Source organism: Vombatus ursinus, unplaced genomic scaffold (assembly GCF_900497805.2).
Source record: "Vombatus ursinus unplaced genomic scaffold, bare-nosed wombat genome assembly UNPS02014784.1, whole genome shotgun sequence".
Lineage (NCBI taxonomy): Eukaryota > Metazoa > Chordata > Mammalia > Diprotodontia > Vombatidae > Vombatus > Vombatus ursinus.
The window spans coordinates 891,900-910,866 of record NW_020954562.1 but is presented as its reverse complement, the minus strand read 5'-3'; the positions used below and the strand labels follow the sequence as shown (position 1 = coordinate 910,866).

Genomic DNA, 18,967 nt, shown 5'->3' with positions numbered 1-18,967 from the left:
AGGAACCATCAGAAAAAGGAAACAAAACACAACAGAAGAAAAAAAAATAGCAAATAGTATCCTTCGATCTGCATTCAAACTCCATAGTTCTTCTTTGTGGATAGCATTTTCCATCTGGAGGCCTTTGGAGATGTCTCAGATCCTTGTATTGCTGAGAAGGGTTATGTCTATCAATATTAGTCATCTCACAACGTGGCTACTGTTGTGTATAACATTCTCCTGGTTCTGCTCACTTCACTCAGCATCAGACCCTACAAATCTTTCCAGGTTTTTCTGAAGTTAGCCTGCTCATGGTTTCTTATAGCACAATAATATTCCATTACATTCATGTACCACAACTTATTCAGCCACTCCCCAATTGATGGGCATCCTCTCAATTTCCAATTCTTTGCCACCACAAAAAGCTGCTATAAATATTTGTGTACATGTGGGTCCTTTTCCCATTTGTATGATCTCTTTGGGATATAGTCCTAGAAGTGGTATTGCTGGATCAAAGGGTATGGACATTTTTATAGCCTTTTGGGCATAGTTCTAAATTGCTCTCCAAAAAGGTTGGATCATTTCACGACTCCACCAGCAATGCATTAGTGTTCCAATTTTCCCACATCTTCTCCAGCATTTATCATTTTCCTGTTTTGTCATGTTGGCTAGTCTTTTAAAAAAAGTCCGTAAGGTAGCATTTTGCTCTGCTTAATCAAATACTTCTTCATGACCAAAACATAATAATAATAAGCCTAGTGAGATAGTTTCCAAATTTTTCATTCAGTTGTGAAATGTAATAATGCAGTCTGTTGTTAAAGTCTATTTGTTCTATACTAGTATTCTCATTAAAGTTGTCCTTATTTCATCTATATATGATTATCATAAAAAGTTTTTATAAATGGGAGGATAGTTATTGATGATCTTTCAGTAGCCATTTCTCAATAATGAAGTCCAAAATTTTATCTACACCTTCGTTATCTCCCCTACCTTCTGATACCTTGTATATTGATTCTTCAAAGTCTTCACAATTGCGTCATCTCCAGCATGGATCTCATATGTAAATATAAACATATATCTGTATGTGCATGTGTGCATCCATCCATCCATCCATCCATCCATCCACCCATCCATCCACCCATTCAGGTATTCTACCGTGGCTGCTTTTCATGCTTTTGTTTTCTTTAGTTCCATTTCTGCCTCCCTGATAAGTGCATGTAGGACTGTCATATTAGGGTCCAAGTATGGTGGTTTTACTGTCCTTGAAGGACAATACTGTGAAATAATTGGTGTCTTAGACCATGGACACTGCTGAAGTTGATAAAGCAGGTGGATGCTTCTGCCTTATGTTTTGTGCAGTTCTTGGGTGGAAGAAGTCACTTATTGTAGTTTTGGGTTTTTTTTACTAGATTTTTTAAACTGAATTTTAACTAGAATTCTTGATCATTATTCTATTTGATATAAACTTGAGGATTTTGTTGTAGTAGGTATGATGCGTTTAGGTAAGTCTGCTTCCTTTTCAGACAGCCATCAGTCCTTATAAAATCCTTTTGAAAATAATATAGTTTCATATTGGTTCTATCCTCAATGAAATAAGAGTTGAGGACAAATAAGTTTTGCATGTGATTCCCTTCCTACTATATCTTTACAATCACACGACTGCCTGAAAATAGAGTACAAGATTCTGCTGGCTTATTGTTTATTAATTACAGATACAACCATAAAGTAATTAAAATGAATACTTTTTAATGTAAAACAAATAATAAAACAGGAAAAATTAGGCTTAACAGATTTGTTTGTTCCAGTTGTGAAGGATGACTTCCTCTAAAGTCTGATTTGAAAGAGGCATTTCTTAAGGGTAGCAAGATCCTCCAGATACTCTGATGTTGGGGCATCAGACCCCCAAACATTACAGAATATCTTCAATGAGAATCATGATTATTTTGGAGTAATTTAATGTCTTTAGTTAGGAAAAACTAAACGTATAGAAAATGTCTCTTGTTTGGATTAAGATATGCAGTGACTAGTCCATTGAGTTAGTATATTACTTAGTATGTTACTACCTATAATTGAGACAAACATTATACATGACTGAATCGGGCTGAAAATGAAGAGAGAGAGTAGATGGCATATGGGAAATTGCGTGAGGAAGTTTTAGTAATCTCAAAATGCCCACTACGAAGGCCCATATTTTCAACAAAAATGATCTCTTGGTGATGGCTTATGGTTAGAAAGCATAGGATACTACACTTTCCAAGGAATTAAAAGTTGTAGGTTATTCAAAGCTTTATCAAGTAAATAACCATTTATTAAGTGATTACTTTGTGCCAGATATTATGTTAATTTCTAGGAATACAAGTACGAGCAGAAAGAGAGAAGCCCTCTCCCGCCAAGGGTGTATATTTTAGTGAGAGAAGACTTAGGACACGAGCTGAAAAGCTGCGGGGTAGGAATGAGATGGGAAAGATGAAGCAAGTATTGGGCATGGGGGCATGGTAGGGAAAGTCTGCAGAGTTAAGAATACAGCCTGCGAGTGTTTTCTTGAAAATGGAGGTATAAGTAAGCTGCAGCATATTTCTAGTGCTGAACTCTTAACTCTACTTTAAGTAAAGAAATGGCTAACTTTGAGGAACTGTATTATCAGAAAAGTGAGTGGGCCAAATACATGGAACCAGTCAGGTTCCTCCATTGGCACCCTCAAAATATTTTTTAAAAAGACCCATAGAAATGCTGTGTGCATGTGGAATGTATAGACACACACATGTACGTGCATGTGCATGTGCACCTACATTTGGTGGACAGACTGCCTGTGGAGGATCCACAGAAGAACCATGGACCTTTGCAAAAGATGAGAAGGCATATATGGGGATTGTGCTTTGCAGTGAAGGAATAATCACATAAATGAGAACGTAGATTCATTGCAGTATTTTTTTTTTTAGTGAGGCAGTTGGGGTTAAGTGACTTGCCCAAGGTCACACACCTAGTACATGTCAAGTGTTTGGTCTGAGGCTGGATTTGAACTCAGGTCCTCCTGACTTCAGGGCCGGTGCTCTATCTACTGCACCACCTAGCTGCCCCTCCATTGCAGTATTTTAGACAAGTATTTCCATGTTGGCTACAAATTTTTATTATTCAAGATAATATCATTAAAATCTTATTGCTTAGCAGTACAGATTTTAAACTGTATTATAAGGCAGTAATTATCAAACCTATCATACTGGCTAAAAAATAAAAAGGTGTATCAGTGGAATAGATATACAGCACACAGTAATAAATGATTATAATAACCTTAAGTATGACAAATGTAAAGATTTAAGCTTTGAGGATAAGAATTCACTATTTGGTAAAAATTGTTGGGAAAAAACTGGAAAGCAGTCTGGCAGAAACTAAGTATAGAGTAGACCAATATCTTATACCATTTACCAAGATGAGGTCAAATGGATACATGCCTATATATAAAGGGAGATATCATAGGTAAAGTAGAACATCAAACATATTACTTACCAGATTTATAGATAGGAGAAGAATTAATGAATAAAGAAGAGATAGAGAGCATTGTGAGGTGTAAAATGGATAATTTTGATTACATTAAATTAAAAAGGTTTTGTACAAATAAAACCAATGTGGCCAAGATTAAAAGGAAAGCAGAAAATGGAGGGGGGTATTTAATTTCTTGATTAAGGGCCTCATCTTTCAAATATATAAAGAACTTTGTCAAATTTATAAGAATATGAGTCATTCCCCAATTGATAAATGGTCAAAGAATATTAACAGACAGTTTTTGGAAGTCAGAGCTGTGTGGGGTGTTTGTGACCCCCAAAATGATCAAATCAGAGACTTTTTCTTAAGAAAGGCAAAAAGGAGTTTTATTGCTTTCTCATGAGAAAGGACACACCCAGCATTTGCTCAAGGTGGCTGCAGCCAGGGTGTGCATCTGAGTGTCTTGTAAAGCAGAATATATAGACCTTATCCACAATATCCCCGCCCTAACCCCCTTCCCCTCAACCCATTGGCTGGGTATATTAGGGGCACAATCTATTTGCGGAATTCTAACTTCTAAGGAAGGAAGTTCGAAACAAGTTAGAGGGGAGTGGTCTCTTTTGCACAACCAGAACATCTGGTTTAGCCACATGGAACATCCAGTTTAGCCAGAATGTGCTGCAAGGCGTCTGAGTGCAGTCTCCCAACAGTCATAAGTATGAAAAGTAACTGAGGTCAGGGTTAGTTCATTCCCGTTAGGGGGCTTCACCCTATATTATTATTAGGGTAATTTTCTCATGGGACTTCTAGCTTCTCTCAGCAGAAGCTGAGGGTCACAACCTGTTGCGTGGCAAAAACAAGGAAGTCTCAAACAAGACCTCTCCTTTGCTGACACGCAGCTCCCACGGTTGGCTCGGCTCTCCTCTCATTGGGAGAAAAGTCCTACTCATACCCCTGATACGAGGGCTGCAGGTGTCCAGCAGACTTGGTGATTGGCTATCATGTGGAGATCATGCTTTGATCAGGTGTTACTAAGGATATAAAAGAAAGCTACTAGCACTTAATAAACGGAGCTTCTGCCATCTCGCTGTCTCCCGCCTCTTCAGTGCGCCTCTGGGTTAAGAGTATTGAGCTGGTCTCATGCTCACCACTGCAGCAGCGTCATATTATCCCATTCACTCCCTTATCTTGTTTACATATTTGTGTAAACCAATAAACCAAGAAATCAATTAATCAATAACCTAATCTCCCCGTCCTCTTTTCTTATCAATTCTGTGGGAACCAAACTGTTAGCATTCCTCACAGAGCTATCCCCAGTCACATAAAAATGCTCTAAATCATTATTGATTAGAGAAATTCAAATGAAAACTTTGAGATATCATCTCATACCTATTGAATGGTCTGAAATGATAGGATAAAATGACAAATACAAATGTTGGAAAGGATGTGGAAAAATTGGGACACTAAATCTTTGTTGGTGGAATTGTAAACTGATCCAACCATTTTGGAGAGCAATCTGGAATTATGCCCAAACAGTTAAAAAAAATTGTGTATACACTCTTTGACCCAAAAATGCCACTATTAGATCTCTTTCCTAAGGTCATCAGGAAAAAGGAAAAGAATCTATATGTTCTAAAATATTTATAGCAGCTCTCTTTGTGGTGGCAAAGAATTTGAAATTGAGGAGATGCTAATCAATTGGGGAGTGACTGAATAAGTTGCAGTATATGATTTTCATGGAATACTATTACTGTAAGAAATGATGAGCAGGTTGATTTTAGAAAAAAATGGAAAGACTTGTATGAAATAATGAAGAGTGAAATGAGCAGAACCAAGAAGACATTGTATATAGTAACAGCAGTACTGTTTGAAGAATAACTGAATGACTAAGCTATTCTGAGCAAGATGGATATTCAGATCAACTATGAAGGACCTAAAAAAGGAAGATGTGATCCACTTTCACAAGTGATATATGAAGCTATGTATTTTATGGTTTTGTGTATATAACTTGTCAAAGGCCTTCTATGGTGCAGGGTTGGGAGGGAGAGAGGGAGATAGCTTGAAATTCTCAAAATGTAACCAAAAAAATTTTAAATTAAAATTTTAAAAAACATTGCTTGATTAGATTTTTGACTTGAAATTTTTTGAAAATCTTTGCTACAATAAATATTTCAGTAGCTTTTTCCTAAATATTTAGAAATTCCAGAATTTTGTTTCTCCTCTAGTTTATCATATTACTGTCGCAAATTGAATAGGAAAAAGAGATTTGGCTGGACTAGCCAGTTGGGAGATTGTATAGCACTTTTCAGTGATGCTGATCTGGTAGCCTCTATAAATGCCTATCTTTTTATTATTAATATTCTGCAGGTGATACTATCTTGCTATAGATGTCAGAAGAATCAAAATGGAAATGACTCTGAGTATAATGGAAAGAGATATATGGTTGTTCTAGATAGGATTTTTTTGTTTTGAGAAGTGGCATAAAAGACATTCATTGAAAACTTGTATATATGAGTGGAAAGAGGTGGGCCAATCATGTAATAAAAATCAAGAGTACCCAGTGTACAACCCAAGTGCTGCATTGGTTTTTACACAATAGTAAAAGAACCAGGGAAAAGCTTCCAAGTGTTAGATACTTAACTAACTGACCCCAGGCAAGTCATTAAATGTTTGTCTGCTTCAGTTTCCTTATCTTTAAAATGAGGATAATAATAGTTTCTTTTTTCTAGGATTGTTGTGAGAGTCAAATGAGGTGATAATTATATAGCAGTTTGTAAACTTTAAGGTATCATATAAATGCTAGCCATTAATATTATTTTTATAATAACTAATTTATCTACGTACTACATTGCTGTTTAGCAGTTGTGCTGAACAATGGATGGACCTATACCTGGAGGTTGGTATTTTCCATTTTTCTGAGATAGCTGAGACAAGCATCTGCTTTTATTTGGTGCGTGGGGCCCCATCATACCAGTCCATGAGACTTCCTCCACTCAGATCTAGCTAGAAAACATTTTCACTATTTGTCTAGCAGCTGCTAGCTGTTGATGGGTAAGCAGGGGCCCTTACCCCAAGTTGTTACTGTGTTGTGAAAGGATTTGCATTGAGGTTATAAGTTGCTTTGGGGCCTTTGAAAATTTTAAACATGGTGTACTTATGTGGAAATTTTAAAATATATGTTTATTATTTTATTGAATGTAACAAATTTACCTTCTAAAATGATTAGGAAAGTTGCAAATGTTTGTATTTGTTTTCTTAGCAAGCTCTGTGTGTGTGTGTGTGTGTGTGTGTTTGTGAGTATGTATCAAGCTTTATTCTTCCTTCCTCAATAAACAGCTGCTGTTCTTCACTGTTTTGCCCCTCCCTCCTGCCTCCAGTTTCAACACCTCAGGGAATTCTAGGCAGCCTTAATTCCTAACAAAACAACAAGGGAGACTTCTTGGTTATAATGCAGTAATAAAGATGGAAATATTTTTCAAGTTGAACTTAAGCAGTGTCTCTCATATCCCAATTATTTGCTATACCAAAGTCTTAGAAGGTGTTAAATAATAACAAAAAATAATTCTTGTAGTTATCATGTTAATCATCCTGAATAATAACACCTATGGTAAATCAGCAAAACAGTAATTATTGTGGATGTGGTTTCAAAAAGAGCACTCTGAATAAATTGGTAAATAAATGTCATCAGTTATAAATAAGATCATTCAACAATGATTCTTAAGTGACTGTGCCATGCACTGTGCTTGGTACTGTAAATAGACAAAAGAATGATAGCCCTTGGCCAAAAAAATCTTATTTTCTACTGGGGTGGTTATCATGTATGCACAAGAGCAATACCAGATAGGGAGTGATGGAGACAAAGGAGAGATCCGTACAAAGTGATCCAAGACGATTTGAGGAGGGGAAGAACACTTTGATCCAGGGACAGTTTATTAAGGAAGACTATACCAGGAAGATATTACTTGAGCTGAGTTTAAATAAGAAATATTCTTAAAATACGAAGATGAAGAACAAGTGCATTCGAACCATGCAGAATGGTTTGTGCAGATGCACAGGGATGGGAGACCAAATAGAATCTACTTAGAGGATTAATGTGAGTTAAGGTTGTAAAGATAATTTGGAGGTAGGTTTCAGTGACTTAGGAATTTGTATTTTAGCCTAAAGTAGTTCAAGAATCACTTAAAAGTTCTTGAACTGAGAAGTGATAATGCTAGTTGTTGTTACTACTTGGTTTTTAGGAAGATTATTTTTGCACTTGTGTGGAAGGTGTGGAGAGCCTACAGTCAAGGTGACAAGGGAAATGCACAGTTAGTAATCATAATTGTGAATGGGATGAACTCACTCATAAAACAGAAGCACATAGCAGAATGGATTAGAAACCAGAACCCAACTATATGTTGTTTACAAGAAACACACTTGAAACAGAGAGAGACACACAGAGTTTAAAATCAGGGACTGGAGCAGAATCTGTTATGTTTTAGCTGAAGTAAAAAAAAAAAAGGCAGTCATTATCTCAGACAAAGCAAAAGCAAAAATAAACCTAATTAAAAGGGATAAGCAGGGGAAACTGTATCTTGCTAAAAGGAACCATAGATAATGAATTAATATTAGTACTAAAGATATATGCACCAAATGGCATAGCATCCTAATTCTTAAGGGAAAATGAATTACAGGAAAAAATAGACAATAAAACTATACAAGTGGGAGACCTCAACTTTCTTCTCTTAGAGCTAGATAAATTTAATAATACAATAAATAAGAAGAGTCGAGGAGATTAATAGAAGCTTGGAAAAGTTAGATATGATAGACCTCTCTAGAAAACTGAATGAGAATAGAAAGGAGTATACTTTTTTCCTCAGCTGTGCTTGGCATTTTCACAAAAATTGACCATATATTAGGGCATAAAAACCTTACAAGCAAATGCAGAAAAGCAAAAATGTTAAGTGTACCTCTTCCAGATCATAATGTAGTAAAGTTACATTTAATAAAGGGCCATGTAAGCATAAATAAAAGTTAATTGGAAACTAAATATAATCTAACCCTAAAGAATGAGTGGGTCAAAGAACAAATCATAGACACAATAATTTCATTAAAGAGGACAACAATGAGACATTCCAAAATTTGTGGGGTGCAGCCAAAGCAGTACTTAAGGGAAATTTTGTATGTCTAAATACATGCATCATTAAAGGAGGGAAAGAGCAGATAAATGAATTGGGCAAGCAACTAAAAAAAACCCAGCAACTAAAGAACAAATTTTAAATCCCCAAATAAACACCAAAAATAGAAATCCTGAAAATCAAAGGAGAGATTAATAAAATTGAAAGTGAAAAAGCCATTGAACTAGAAGCTGGTTTTATGAAAAAAAATCAATAAAATAGATAAACATTAATTTTATTTTAAAAAATAGTATTACTAGTATCAAAAATTAAAAGGGTGAATGTACCGCCAATGAAGATGAAATTAAAGCAATTATTAGGAGTTATTTTGCCCACTTGCATGCCAGTAAAACTGAAAATCTAAGTGAAATTGATAAATATTTACAAAAATATAAACTCAGATTAACAGAAGAGGAAATACAAATAATCCTATCTTAGAAAAAGAAATTGAACAAGCCATCAATGAGTTTCCTAAGAAAAAAAATCGATTTACAAGTGAATTCTGCCAAACGTTTAAGGAACAGTTAATTCTCTCCCAGTACTTTACAAACTATTTGAAAAAAATAGATAAAAGAGTACTACCACATTCCTTTTATAACATAAATATGGTTTTGATATTTAAACCAGGGAGAACAAAAATAGAGAAAGAAAACTGTAGACCAACTTCCTTAATTATTGATGCAGAAATTTTAAATAAAGTACTAGCAAGGAGATTACATCAGTGTATCAAAAAGATCATATACTATGACCAGGTAGGATTTATACTGATTGAACAAGAGCTATGAACAGGCAGTTTTCAGAAAAAATCAAAGCTATCTATAGTCACATGAAAGCAAGTGCTTTAAACCATTACTGATTAAAGAAATGCAAATTAAAACAACTCTGAGATACTATCTTATACATATCAGACTGGTTAACACGACAGAAAAGGAAAATGACAGATACTCAATGTGGATGTGGAAAAAATTGGGACATTATGTACTATTGGTGGAGTTGTGAACTAGTCCAACCTTTCTGGAGAACAATTTAGAACTATACCCAAAGGGCTATAAAACTGCATACTCTTTGACCCAGCAATACCACTACTAAGTCTGTATCCTAAAGAGATCAAGGAAAAGGGGAAAAGGACCTTTTTGCACAAAACTATTTAAAGCAGCTCATTTTGTAGTGGCAAAGAAATAGAAATGGAGGGGATGCCCATCAGGGGAATGACTGAACAAGTTTTGGTATATGATTGTGATGTGCTACTATTATGCTGTAAGAAATGACTAGCTGGATGTTTTCAGAAAAACCTGGCAAGACATATATGACCTCTTGTAAAGTATTCCATGAGCAGAACCAGCAGAACATCATGGTAACAGCAACATTTTACAGTGATCAGCTGTGAAAGACTTAGTACTCTGATCAAGGCAATGATTTTCCAAGACAGTTCTAAAGAACTTATGATGAAAAATGTTATCCACCTCCATAGAAAGAACTGATGGAATCTGAATGCAGATTGGAGCATACTTTTTCTTTTACTTTTTTTTACTATTTGTTTTCTCTTTTGCAACTTAGCTGATATAGAAATATGTTTTGCATGGCAACATGAATAATCAATATAAAATTGCTTGCCTCTCGAGGAGGGAGAGGGATGGGAGGGAGACAGAATTTAGAACTCAAAATTTAAAAAAAATGATTGTTGGGGCAGCTAGGTGGTGCAATGGATAGAGCACAGGCCCTCGAGTCAGGAGAACCTGAGTTCAAATGTGGCCTCAGACACATAACACTAGCTGTGTGACCCTGGGCAAATCATGTAACCTCAATTGCCTCACCAAAAAAAAAAAAAAAAAAAGGATTGTTTAAAATTCTTTCATGTGCAATTAGGAAATATTTAACAAAATAAATTTTAAAAAATTTTTTAAAGGTAGGAGTTAGGATAACTAATAGCACAGTCAATTATTCTGAAATACTAGATAGATAATAACAGTAGGAGGCCTCAGAATTGTTAGGGTGGAGACTAAATGAATGGTTTGCTACCTTGTTAAATGACTATTTATTGCTTTGATTTAATTTGCATAGATAAGTCATTTGACTCTCAACCAGGTGGTATTTTAACTGTGTTATCTGGTATTCTACCATTTTAGGAGTTCTCTTTTTGCGAACATTTATTTAAGCTCATGTTTATATATATATATGGGTCTGAAGAGGCAGCATGCTCACTAAAATATAATGATTTTGAATATATGAAATTTAAAAATTTTGCACAAATAAAATTGGTGAAGGCAATTGGAAGGAAGAGCAGAATGGTAAAAAAAAAAATAGAGCAGAATGGTAAAAAAAAATACTCCATCAAATGTCATTGATAAAAATTTGGAGAACAGATGATGAAACATTTCCTTTTTCATGTCAGAGACCTGGAGGATTATTAAGAATAATATATACTGATATTAGATAAAATCTATAGCATGTTTTGCTTACTTTTCTTATTCTGGAGGAATGGGAAATGATTGTGATGTAAAAAGAAAAATCAATAAAATAATTTTTTTTAAATGGCTTCATGCCTCTCACTAATATTCTAAAGGCTCATAAGTTTTGTTTTTGGTTCTTTATCCCTAGTACCTAGCATAGGTGCTTGATAAATTCCTGTTGAATTGAATCAAAGTTGGGAATTATACTCAAGAAAAGCAGTAGTTTAGACTTCATGAGACTGGGAAGCATTGTATTCTGGAAGAATGTGTGCATTGTAGATCCTGTTTTCTTAGAGGTTTAGAGTTGTATTTATTCATAGCATGATAATCAAATATTTTCATACATGCTTTGGCTAACAGGCTGCCCTAAAATAAGGAGGTGTTGGAGTAGGGAAGATTGAGTCATTATTTGTAAAAATCATGAAGGTAGCTTTATATGATATAGTTTCATTGGCAATTCGATCTTAATTTTACAGATAAGCAATATGCAATTCCAAGGCTTTGGACTGTGTTTGAGTCTTATGCTGCTCACCTTAGTAAAAGCAGAATTGCAGGATGAAGATGTTGAGATGGAGGATTTTGATGAAAGTTCAGAAGAAATTATGACAAATGAAGATAAACTTCACCCAGAGGTAAGATTACTGTGCAATGAAATTTAACTATAAAATATGCAATTATCTTTTTTTTTTTACCTTAACTCATATATGTGATTAATCCCTGAAGTTCTTACTAGATCTACAAGTCCATGATCTCTGAATGGACTTACTCATGTCAACATACTTATGACCAGGTTGTCTAGATTGTTAACCTATCAACAGGAATTGTTTTGTTCTCTTTTGTATATGATACCTAGCAGGGTTTTGCTTTTTTTTTCCTAAGTGATCTGAAGAATGTTAATTTTTTACAAAGAAAACATCAAAATAGGACCTTGTGACTAGGTTAAACAAATTACTTTGAGAATGGTTTTAAACTTTCTTATTTCTAGGGCTTCTAAACTATATAGTCCTCCTCCAACAAAAAAAGAAAATGTTGTAATTTCTTATCTGTTGCAGAGAAAAATTGCACTTTTCTTTCTCTAAGAAAAAAATTTTCCTAGTGAAAAATAAGGTGATGTTGAAATATGAACACTCATTAAAATTTGGTATGTGCTCAGGAGTAATACGTTATTTTTATAAACTCATCGTTTCATGTTTGGATTTTATACTTGGAGAGAGATGCAAGTGTATACATTCTTGAGTGTTACCTCAGCTAAATTGTAAGCTCCCTGAAGGCATCTCTTTTGTTTTCCCATTGGGCCTCATACTATTTGGATTGTGTTTTCCTTGTTATTCCTCTCATTAAATACAGAATTTTAGAATCTACAGAAAGCAGGCACACTCATTTATTATTGCCCAGCTAACTTGGTTAGTCACAGCTATTAAGTAATCCTCTAGAGCCACAGTGTCAGACTCAACTAGAAACTGTACTTCAGGATCCCTCTGGGCAATGTAGCATATTGACTTAGAAAACCAAATATTAACATTAGGTTCTATTGTCTTTTTATTTATTTTGTTCAATATTTCCCAGTTGTATTTTAATCAGTTTTGAGCATGATTCAGAAGTATAGGCTGCATGCCTGGTGTTTGACACCTCTACTTTAGAGAATTACACCAAAGAAACTGGTGACTATCTGTGCTCCTAAATTGCATATTCATGCATGAAGAAAGCTTCAGGCAGGAATGTTTCTCTGCTATTGGCTTTTCTACCCAGATTAAATCAGGCTGTCTTAATACATGCTTTTTTTTTTTTTTTAAAGTGGAGAAGTCCAAAATGTCAATAAGATATAGAGTAAGAGAGAGCTGGTATATTCTTAGGAAAGGCCTACTAGGAAAAAATCTTACTACTTTCAGTGTCATTCCTATTCCCTGTATCACCAAAACAACCCTCACAATTTTTTTTAGAAGAAAAAGAATCCTCTAAAGCAGATATATTTCAGTAAGATAGGGGTAGACTGAATCATATTCCATAATTGTAATCATAATATTGCTAATAAATTAGCATGTAGAATCTTGCTTGTTCACTGATAATCTCTTTCTCCTATGGGAACTGGAAATTTTTTCCACTCAAGTCATAGTGTTGCTTAATTAACCTATAGTCTTTCCCTAAAATTTAGTCTCCTCATTGATAGGAAAAACAATATATAAACAAAATTACACAGTGCTCATGTAGAGGAAGAACCAGAAGTTGATTGTTTCTAGCAATTATTTTCTTCAAATTTCATCACTGTAAGTTGTCAGTAAACGTAAATTTTTTTTTTTTGGAGGCAATGGGGGCTAAGTGGCTTGCCCAGGGTCACACACCTAGTAAGTGTTTGAGGCTGAATTTGAACTCAGGTCCTCCTTACTCCAGGGCTGGCTCTATCCATTTCGCCGCCTAACTGCCCCATAAACATAAGTTCTTTTCAAAAGGTTTCTTTTTATTTAGACCTATGTGTAACATGTCTTTTAGGTTAAATACAAGACACCGCAACCTATAGGAGAAGTATATTTCACAGAAACCTTTGATAATGGAATATTGACTGGGTAAGTTTATAGCGAATATAGAAAAAGCTATTTTATTTGATGGTTTTTTGTTGGGTTAAGTGACTTGGGTTATATGTCTGAGGCCAGATTTGAACTCAGATCCTCCTGACTCCAGGGCCAGTACTCTATCTACTGCACCACCTAGCTGCCCCTTAATGTTTTAAATTAAGGGATTTTAGACCATTGAAAACTGCTTTTAATACAGACCTTTACAGAAATATAAACCTTTCAAGTACCTGACAAGTTTCTGTGGAATGTAGTGACCCCCCTCCCTTTTGCACTTCAGTCATATCCTCAGGGTTTCAACTAGCTGTAAATCTATGATTTTTTTACCCCTTCTTTTAAAGTTTCTTCTGTTGTCTTCTTAGGGGAATAGACATTGATTAACTAAATCACTCTTAGCTTTTCTTCCAGGCTTATTAACCAAATGTTCCCTCCCACTAGGGGCAGTACAGTGGATAGGCCCTGGAGTCAGGAAGACTCACCTTCCTGAGTTCAAATCCTGCCTCAGACACTTACTAGTTGTGTGACCCTGGGCAAGTCATTTAACACTGTTTGCCTCAGTTTCCTCATCTGTAAAATGAGCTCTTAAACAAATGGCAAACTGTTCCAGTATCTTTGCCAAGAAAATCCCAAATCAGGGTCATGAAGAGTTGGACATCACTGAACAACACCTCCTACTCGAAATATTCCTGATTTCTCTAGTTATTAATGTTATCTTACTTATCTTTATAAATATCTGTCTCCCAGCCTCCTTGTAAGCATCTTGAGGGCTGGGACTTTTTGTTTTATCTTTGTAGCCCTAACACCAAGCAGGGTGCCTTGTGCTTTATAGATACTTCATAAATAAATGTTGAATTGAATGTTGACTGATCCACAGATCATCTATGTAAGTGCTCAATAAATGGAGAAAAGGCTTTTGATAAAAGTTAAGATTCATGTATAGTAATAATCACTTAAAATATTTTAACTTATTTTTAAAAAGTAAAGACGAGGGATTTTTCAGTCATCCTTACCTATAATGGACAAATACCAGATTTCTGATAAAAACAGGTAGAAAACAAAGGTGTCCACTCTCACTTCTCTGATTTGACATAGTATTAGAAATGCTAGCAGTTGTAAGAGAGAGAAGAAAGAGGAAATACCCTAGGAAGTAAAGAAGACAAATTATATTGACTTATGTAATTACTTATAAAATTCATTAGCTTCAACAAAATATTGAAATATAACATGAATTCAACAGAATTGCAGTATATATGGTAAATCTACATAAGATTTACATTCTTACAGGTTCTTAATATAGACCATGCGAATATTCTAAAAAGAGAAACCTTTTAAAAAAACCACACACACAAACCATTAAATATCTTGACATTAACTATACATACATACTACGTATAGAGGCCAGAAATAAAAGATTGAGGTTAACTGGAAGGAAACTCAGTGTTCATGGATGGGTTGGATGAGTATAGCAAAAATGACAATAATCCCTAAATCATACAGTATTACAAGTAAGAAAAAAATCATTGGGGTTATGTGTAGAACTTAATAAAGTTATAATAAAATATGTATGGAAAACAAGCTATTAGGAATATCAAACTAATTACTTTGAAGGTGGGGAAAATTTCAAATGAAAGTGGACTAGCTCTTTCAGAATTTATTATATAAAAACACTGTTCTTAAAATTATTTTTATTGTGTAAAATATAGAAAAATAAGCCAGTGGGACAGAATAGCAATGCAGAAATAGAACCAGAAGCATATAAAAGATGAATATTTGATAGACTTGTGGATAATAATAATATCTGAGGAAAAGGATACATTATGTAAGGGATGTTGGAAAAACTTGTAATATGGAGTAAAGTAAATGGAGATCTTTGTGTCACATACCACAATAAATTCCTAATAGATTATATATTAAATAGTATACTAAGTTAGGAAAAATGAAATATTACCTTTATATTAGTTTCATTTGATAGTGAAAAAGTAGATTTTATAATAAAATTGTATTTACACCAAAAAACTCCATATAATCAAGATAAAAATAAGAGATTAGGAAAACATTTGTAGAAAATTAGACACACAAACTTAAATGGTCTAAAATGTTTTAAAATGCTATAAATACTTTAGGTAAATAACCTAGTCATTAGATAAATGATAAAAGGATATGAAAAGGCAATTTACAAAGAAGAATGGATATATGTATTATGAACAGTCACCTGAAAAAATGAACCATTACTCAAAAAAATGTTCAGCCTTGCTAATCATTAAGGAAATGTAAATTTTAAATAACTTCAAAGTGCCACTTTATACCCCCTTTACATCAAATTGGCAAAAGTAACAAAAAAGGACAAAGCTCAGTTAGTCATGGTATTTTGGGGAAATCAGTACAAGCCTTCATTGTGGATGAAATTGCCAGTTGGCAGTGTCTTTTTAAACAGTAAACACACTAATCACAAAAATTTCTTAACTTTTGACCCAATAATCCTATTATTAATGATATACCCCAAAGAGAAAAAAGAGAAAAAAAGATGTATGTTCAGATAGAGTTACAGTTGAAATCAAAGCAAATCAAGGCTCAAAGTTCTGTGCATATTCAATTTATTCGTAAGGCTAGCAGTTATCAATAAAAGGGGTCTTTTTTCAATAAGTTCTATAACAAGCAAAAAAAAGACCCCAAATGAAGGCAGATAAATAATTTTTTTTAAGGCAATTGAGGTTAAGTGACTTGCCCAGGGTCACACAGCTAGTAAGTTCAAGTGTTTGGTCTGATCCTGGATTTGAACTCAGGTCCTCCTGACTTCAGGGCCGCTGCTCTATCCGCTGTGCCACCTAGCTGCCCCAATAAATAATTTCTTATGAACAAATGGAGGAGCATCCAAAAACTAGAAGGCACAAGTATCATAGATGGGAAAAACATGATTGGTTTACAAAGTCTTAAGCATCATGGATGTAGGGGACATTATGGTTGGTGGTATCCACCTTCATGGCTAGTTTCACAGTGATAACAGACCAGACTTTCTTGAAGGGTAGCCACTGTTGCAGAGATAACAGACTAGACTCTCTGGCACCCACCTGCATCCTTCAAGGATAACAGACTTCCTTGACATGAATAGAATGCTGATTAGCAGGAAAGCTGAACTTCTGAATTTAATTAACTCAGAGAAGAAAGCTAAACTTTTGAACTTTACTCAGCATGATTTAGGTAGTAGACAAAATGTCAGCAGTGATCCAGAACAAAATCAGTTACAAAAATGGAGACAGTATAAATTTGATTTCCTCAGTAGAGAGAGATGTTTGTGCAATTGTTTATATACATATATATCAGCATTATGTATAATTGAGAACAAAAAATCTAAATGCCTTACATCTGTCATCTGACTTTTCTTGATTGACATACTACCACCATCCTAATTCAGACTTTGATTACTTCTCAGATGGGGCATTGTAATAATGTGTTGTAATAAAGTCTCTCTCCTTTCTCTCCCTTCTCTAAGTCATACTCCAGAAACTCCCCAAATAATCTTCCTGAGACACATTTCAGACAATATTCCTCCTTGACTTTCCTAGCCTACCTTTCTAGATTTATTTTTTTATTGCTCTCCTTCAGAGCCTCTACATTTCAGCCAAACTCAACTACTTGTTCTTGAACTTGACGTCTCTCATCTGTGTTTAATTTGTACAACCTATATCCATGCCTGGAATGTACTCCCTTCTCAACATGGCCTTTCAGAATCCTTACCTTCTATTTAGGCTCAATTCAGAGGCTACCTCCTCTGTGAAATCCTAGTACTCCCAGTTGTCAGTGTTTTCTGCCTTTTCAGATGACCTTTTAAGAAATTTATCTGTACAGTTCCTTAAGCACCGCTGAACTTGGCATAATGTGTGGTACGTAATTGTAGGCATGCTTGTTGGTTGAATTTAGGGAAGGTAGAGTTTGCCTTTATCCCAAGTGCAAGAAAACAATTACACAAAGTAGATGCTTTAATAAATATTTGTTGAATTGAACAATTGTTAAAATGCTGAATAAATGTCAGATAATGATATATGATATAATAATAAAAGCTTAAATTTGTATAGTGCTCACTATGTGTCAGGCACTGTGCTAAACACCTTATAATTATAATCTCATTTGATCCTCAAAACAACCCTGGGAAGTTGATGTTGTTATTATCACCATTTTACAGATGACGAAATAGAGGCAAACAGAGGGTTAAGCTAGTATGTGTCTGAGGCTGGATTTGAACTCTGGTCTTCCTGACTTCAGGCCCAGTGCTATATACGTTGTGCAACATAATGATATTAATAAATAGCATGGAGAAAAAGGAATTTGGGAAAACTCATGTCAAGTAATATGAAACAAAAGTCATGTCTAAAGATAATGACTAACTATAAAAAGAAAAATGTACTTTAAAACATAGAGATGAGGGACCAAAGGCTGGAGATTCAGAGAAAGTATGTAAATAACTTGTCATGGATATATGACATGAGAATATAAAACATGAGAAATGTTTTAAATTTAAATAGTTGTAGGTGTTTCTTTGGTTTTATTTCAAGTTAAGTTCACAATTACTTTTAGAAATAATAAACAGTTTATAGTATTTTCAGTGGAAAGTGAACCTTATTAGGTCTTTTTTTATGTAAAATACAGCTTCTATGGAATTTACTCATTTGTCTTTCTCTAAACTATCTGAAAAGCTGATGAATATATGTGCCATTCATTAAAAAAATACTAATTGTTTACAGGTGGGTATTATCCAAAGCAAGGAAAGAAGATACTGATGAGAACATTGCTAAATATGATGGTAAACTCCTTAAATACATACATATTTAAGCTACATTTTGTGATCTGTTTAGTATATTTGACTCAATTACATTTTTGGTGGAATTTGCCAGTAGTCTTTAAAGGAACTTAAATGAAATTAATTGTAAATTTTTGGAAGATACACTTGCATGATGTATACTTGTCAGCGAAGTGGTAGCAGTGTGGCAGTAAAATGAAACCTGCCTTTGGAATAGAGACCAGGAATCTAAACCCTGTCTCAGTCACTTTCCAGCTGTGTGACCTGGAGCAAGTTACTTACCTCTATGATCTTCATTTTCACCCTCTATAAAACAGAAAAAAATCATGATGCTTATGTTACATCTCTTATAGCTTACATGGTGCAAAAAGAGCTCCATAAAGTATAGAAGTGGGTTATCAGGATTGTTATGTTTAAAGTAGAGCAGCATTAACTATTCATAGTTGTCGTGTAAAGACATTCGCCACTGCTACAGGTAATTTAAAACTTAGTCATCTAATTATTATTCACTTTGACATAGAGATTTAAGTTTTACAAGCT

The 18,967-nt window shown here is 34.5% G+C and overlaps 1 protein-coding gene across 1 annotated transcript in view; it reads left to right on the top strand.

Moving 5' to 3' along the window:
• Positions 1 to 18,967, top strand: part of CLGN (calmegin) — a 74,447-nt gene that overhangs the window by 12,781 nt on the left and 42,699 nt on the right. The window contains exons 2-4 of the mRNA XM_027866880.1: positions 11,542 to 11,697; positions 13,553 to 13,626; positions 18,372 to 18,430. Of these exons, the coding sequence (XP_027722681.1) occupies positions 11,551 to 11,697; positions 13,553 to 13,626; positions 18,372 to 18,430 (280 nt within the window). The 5' untranslated portion in view covers positions 11,542 to 11,550. The remainder of the gene's footprint in view (positions 1 to 11,541; positions 11,698 to 13,552; positions 13,627 to 18,371; positions 18,431 to 18,967) is intronic.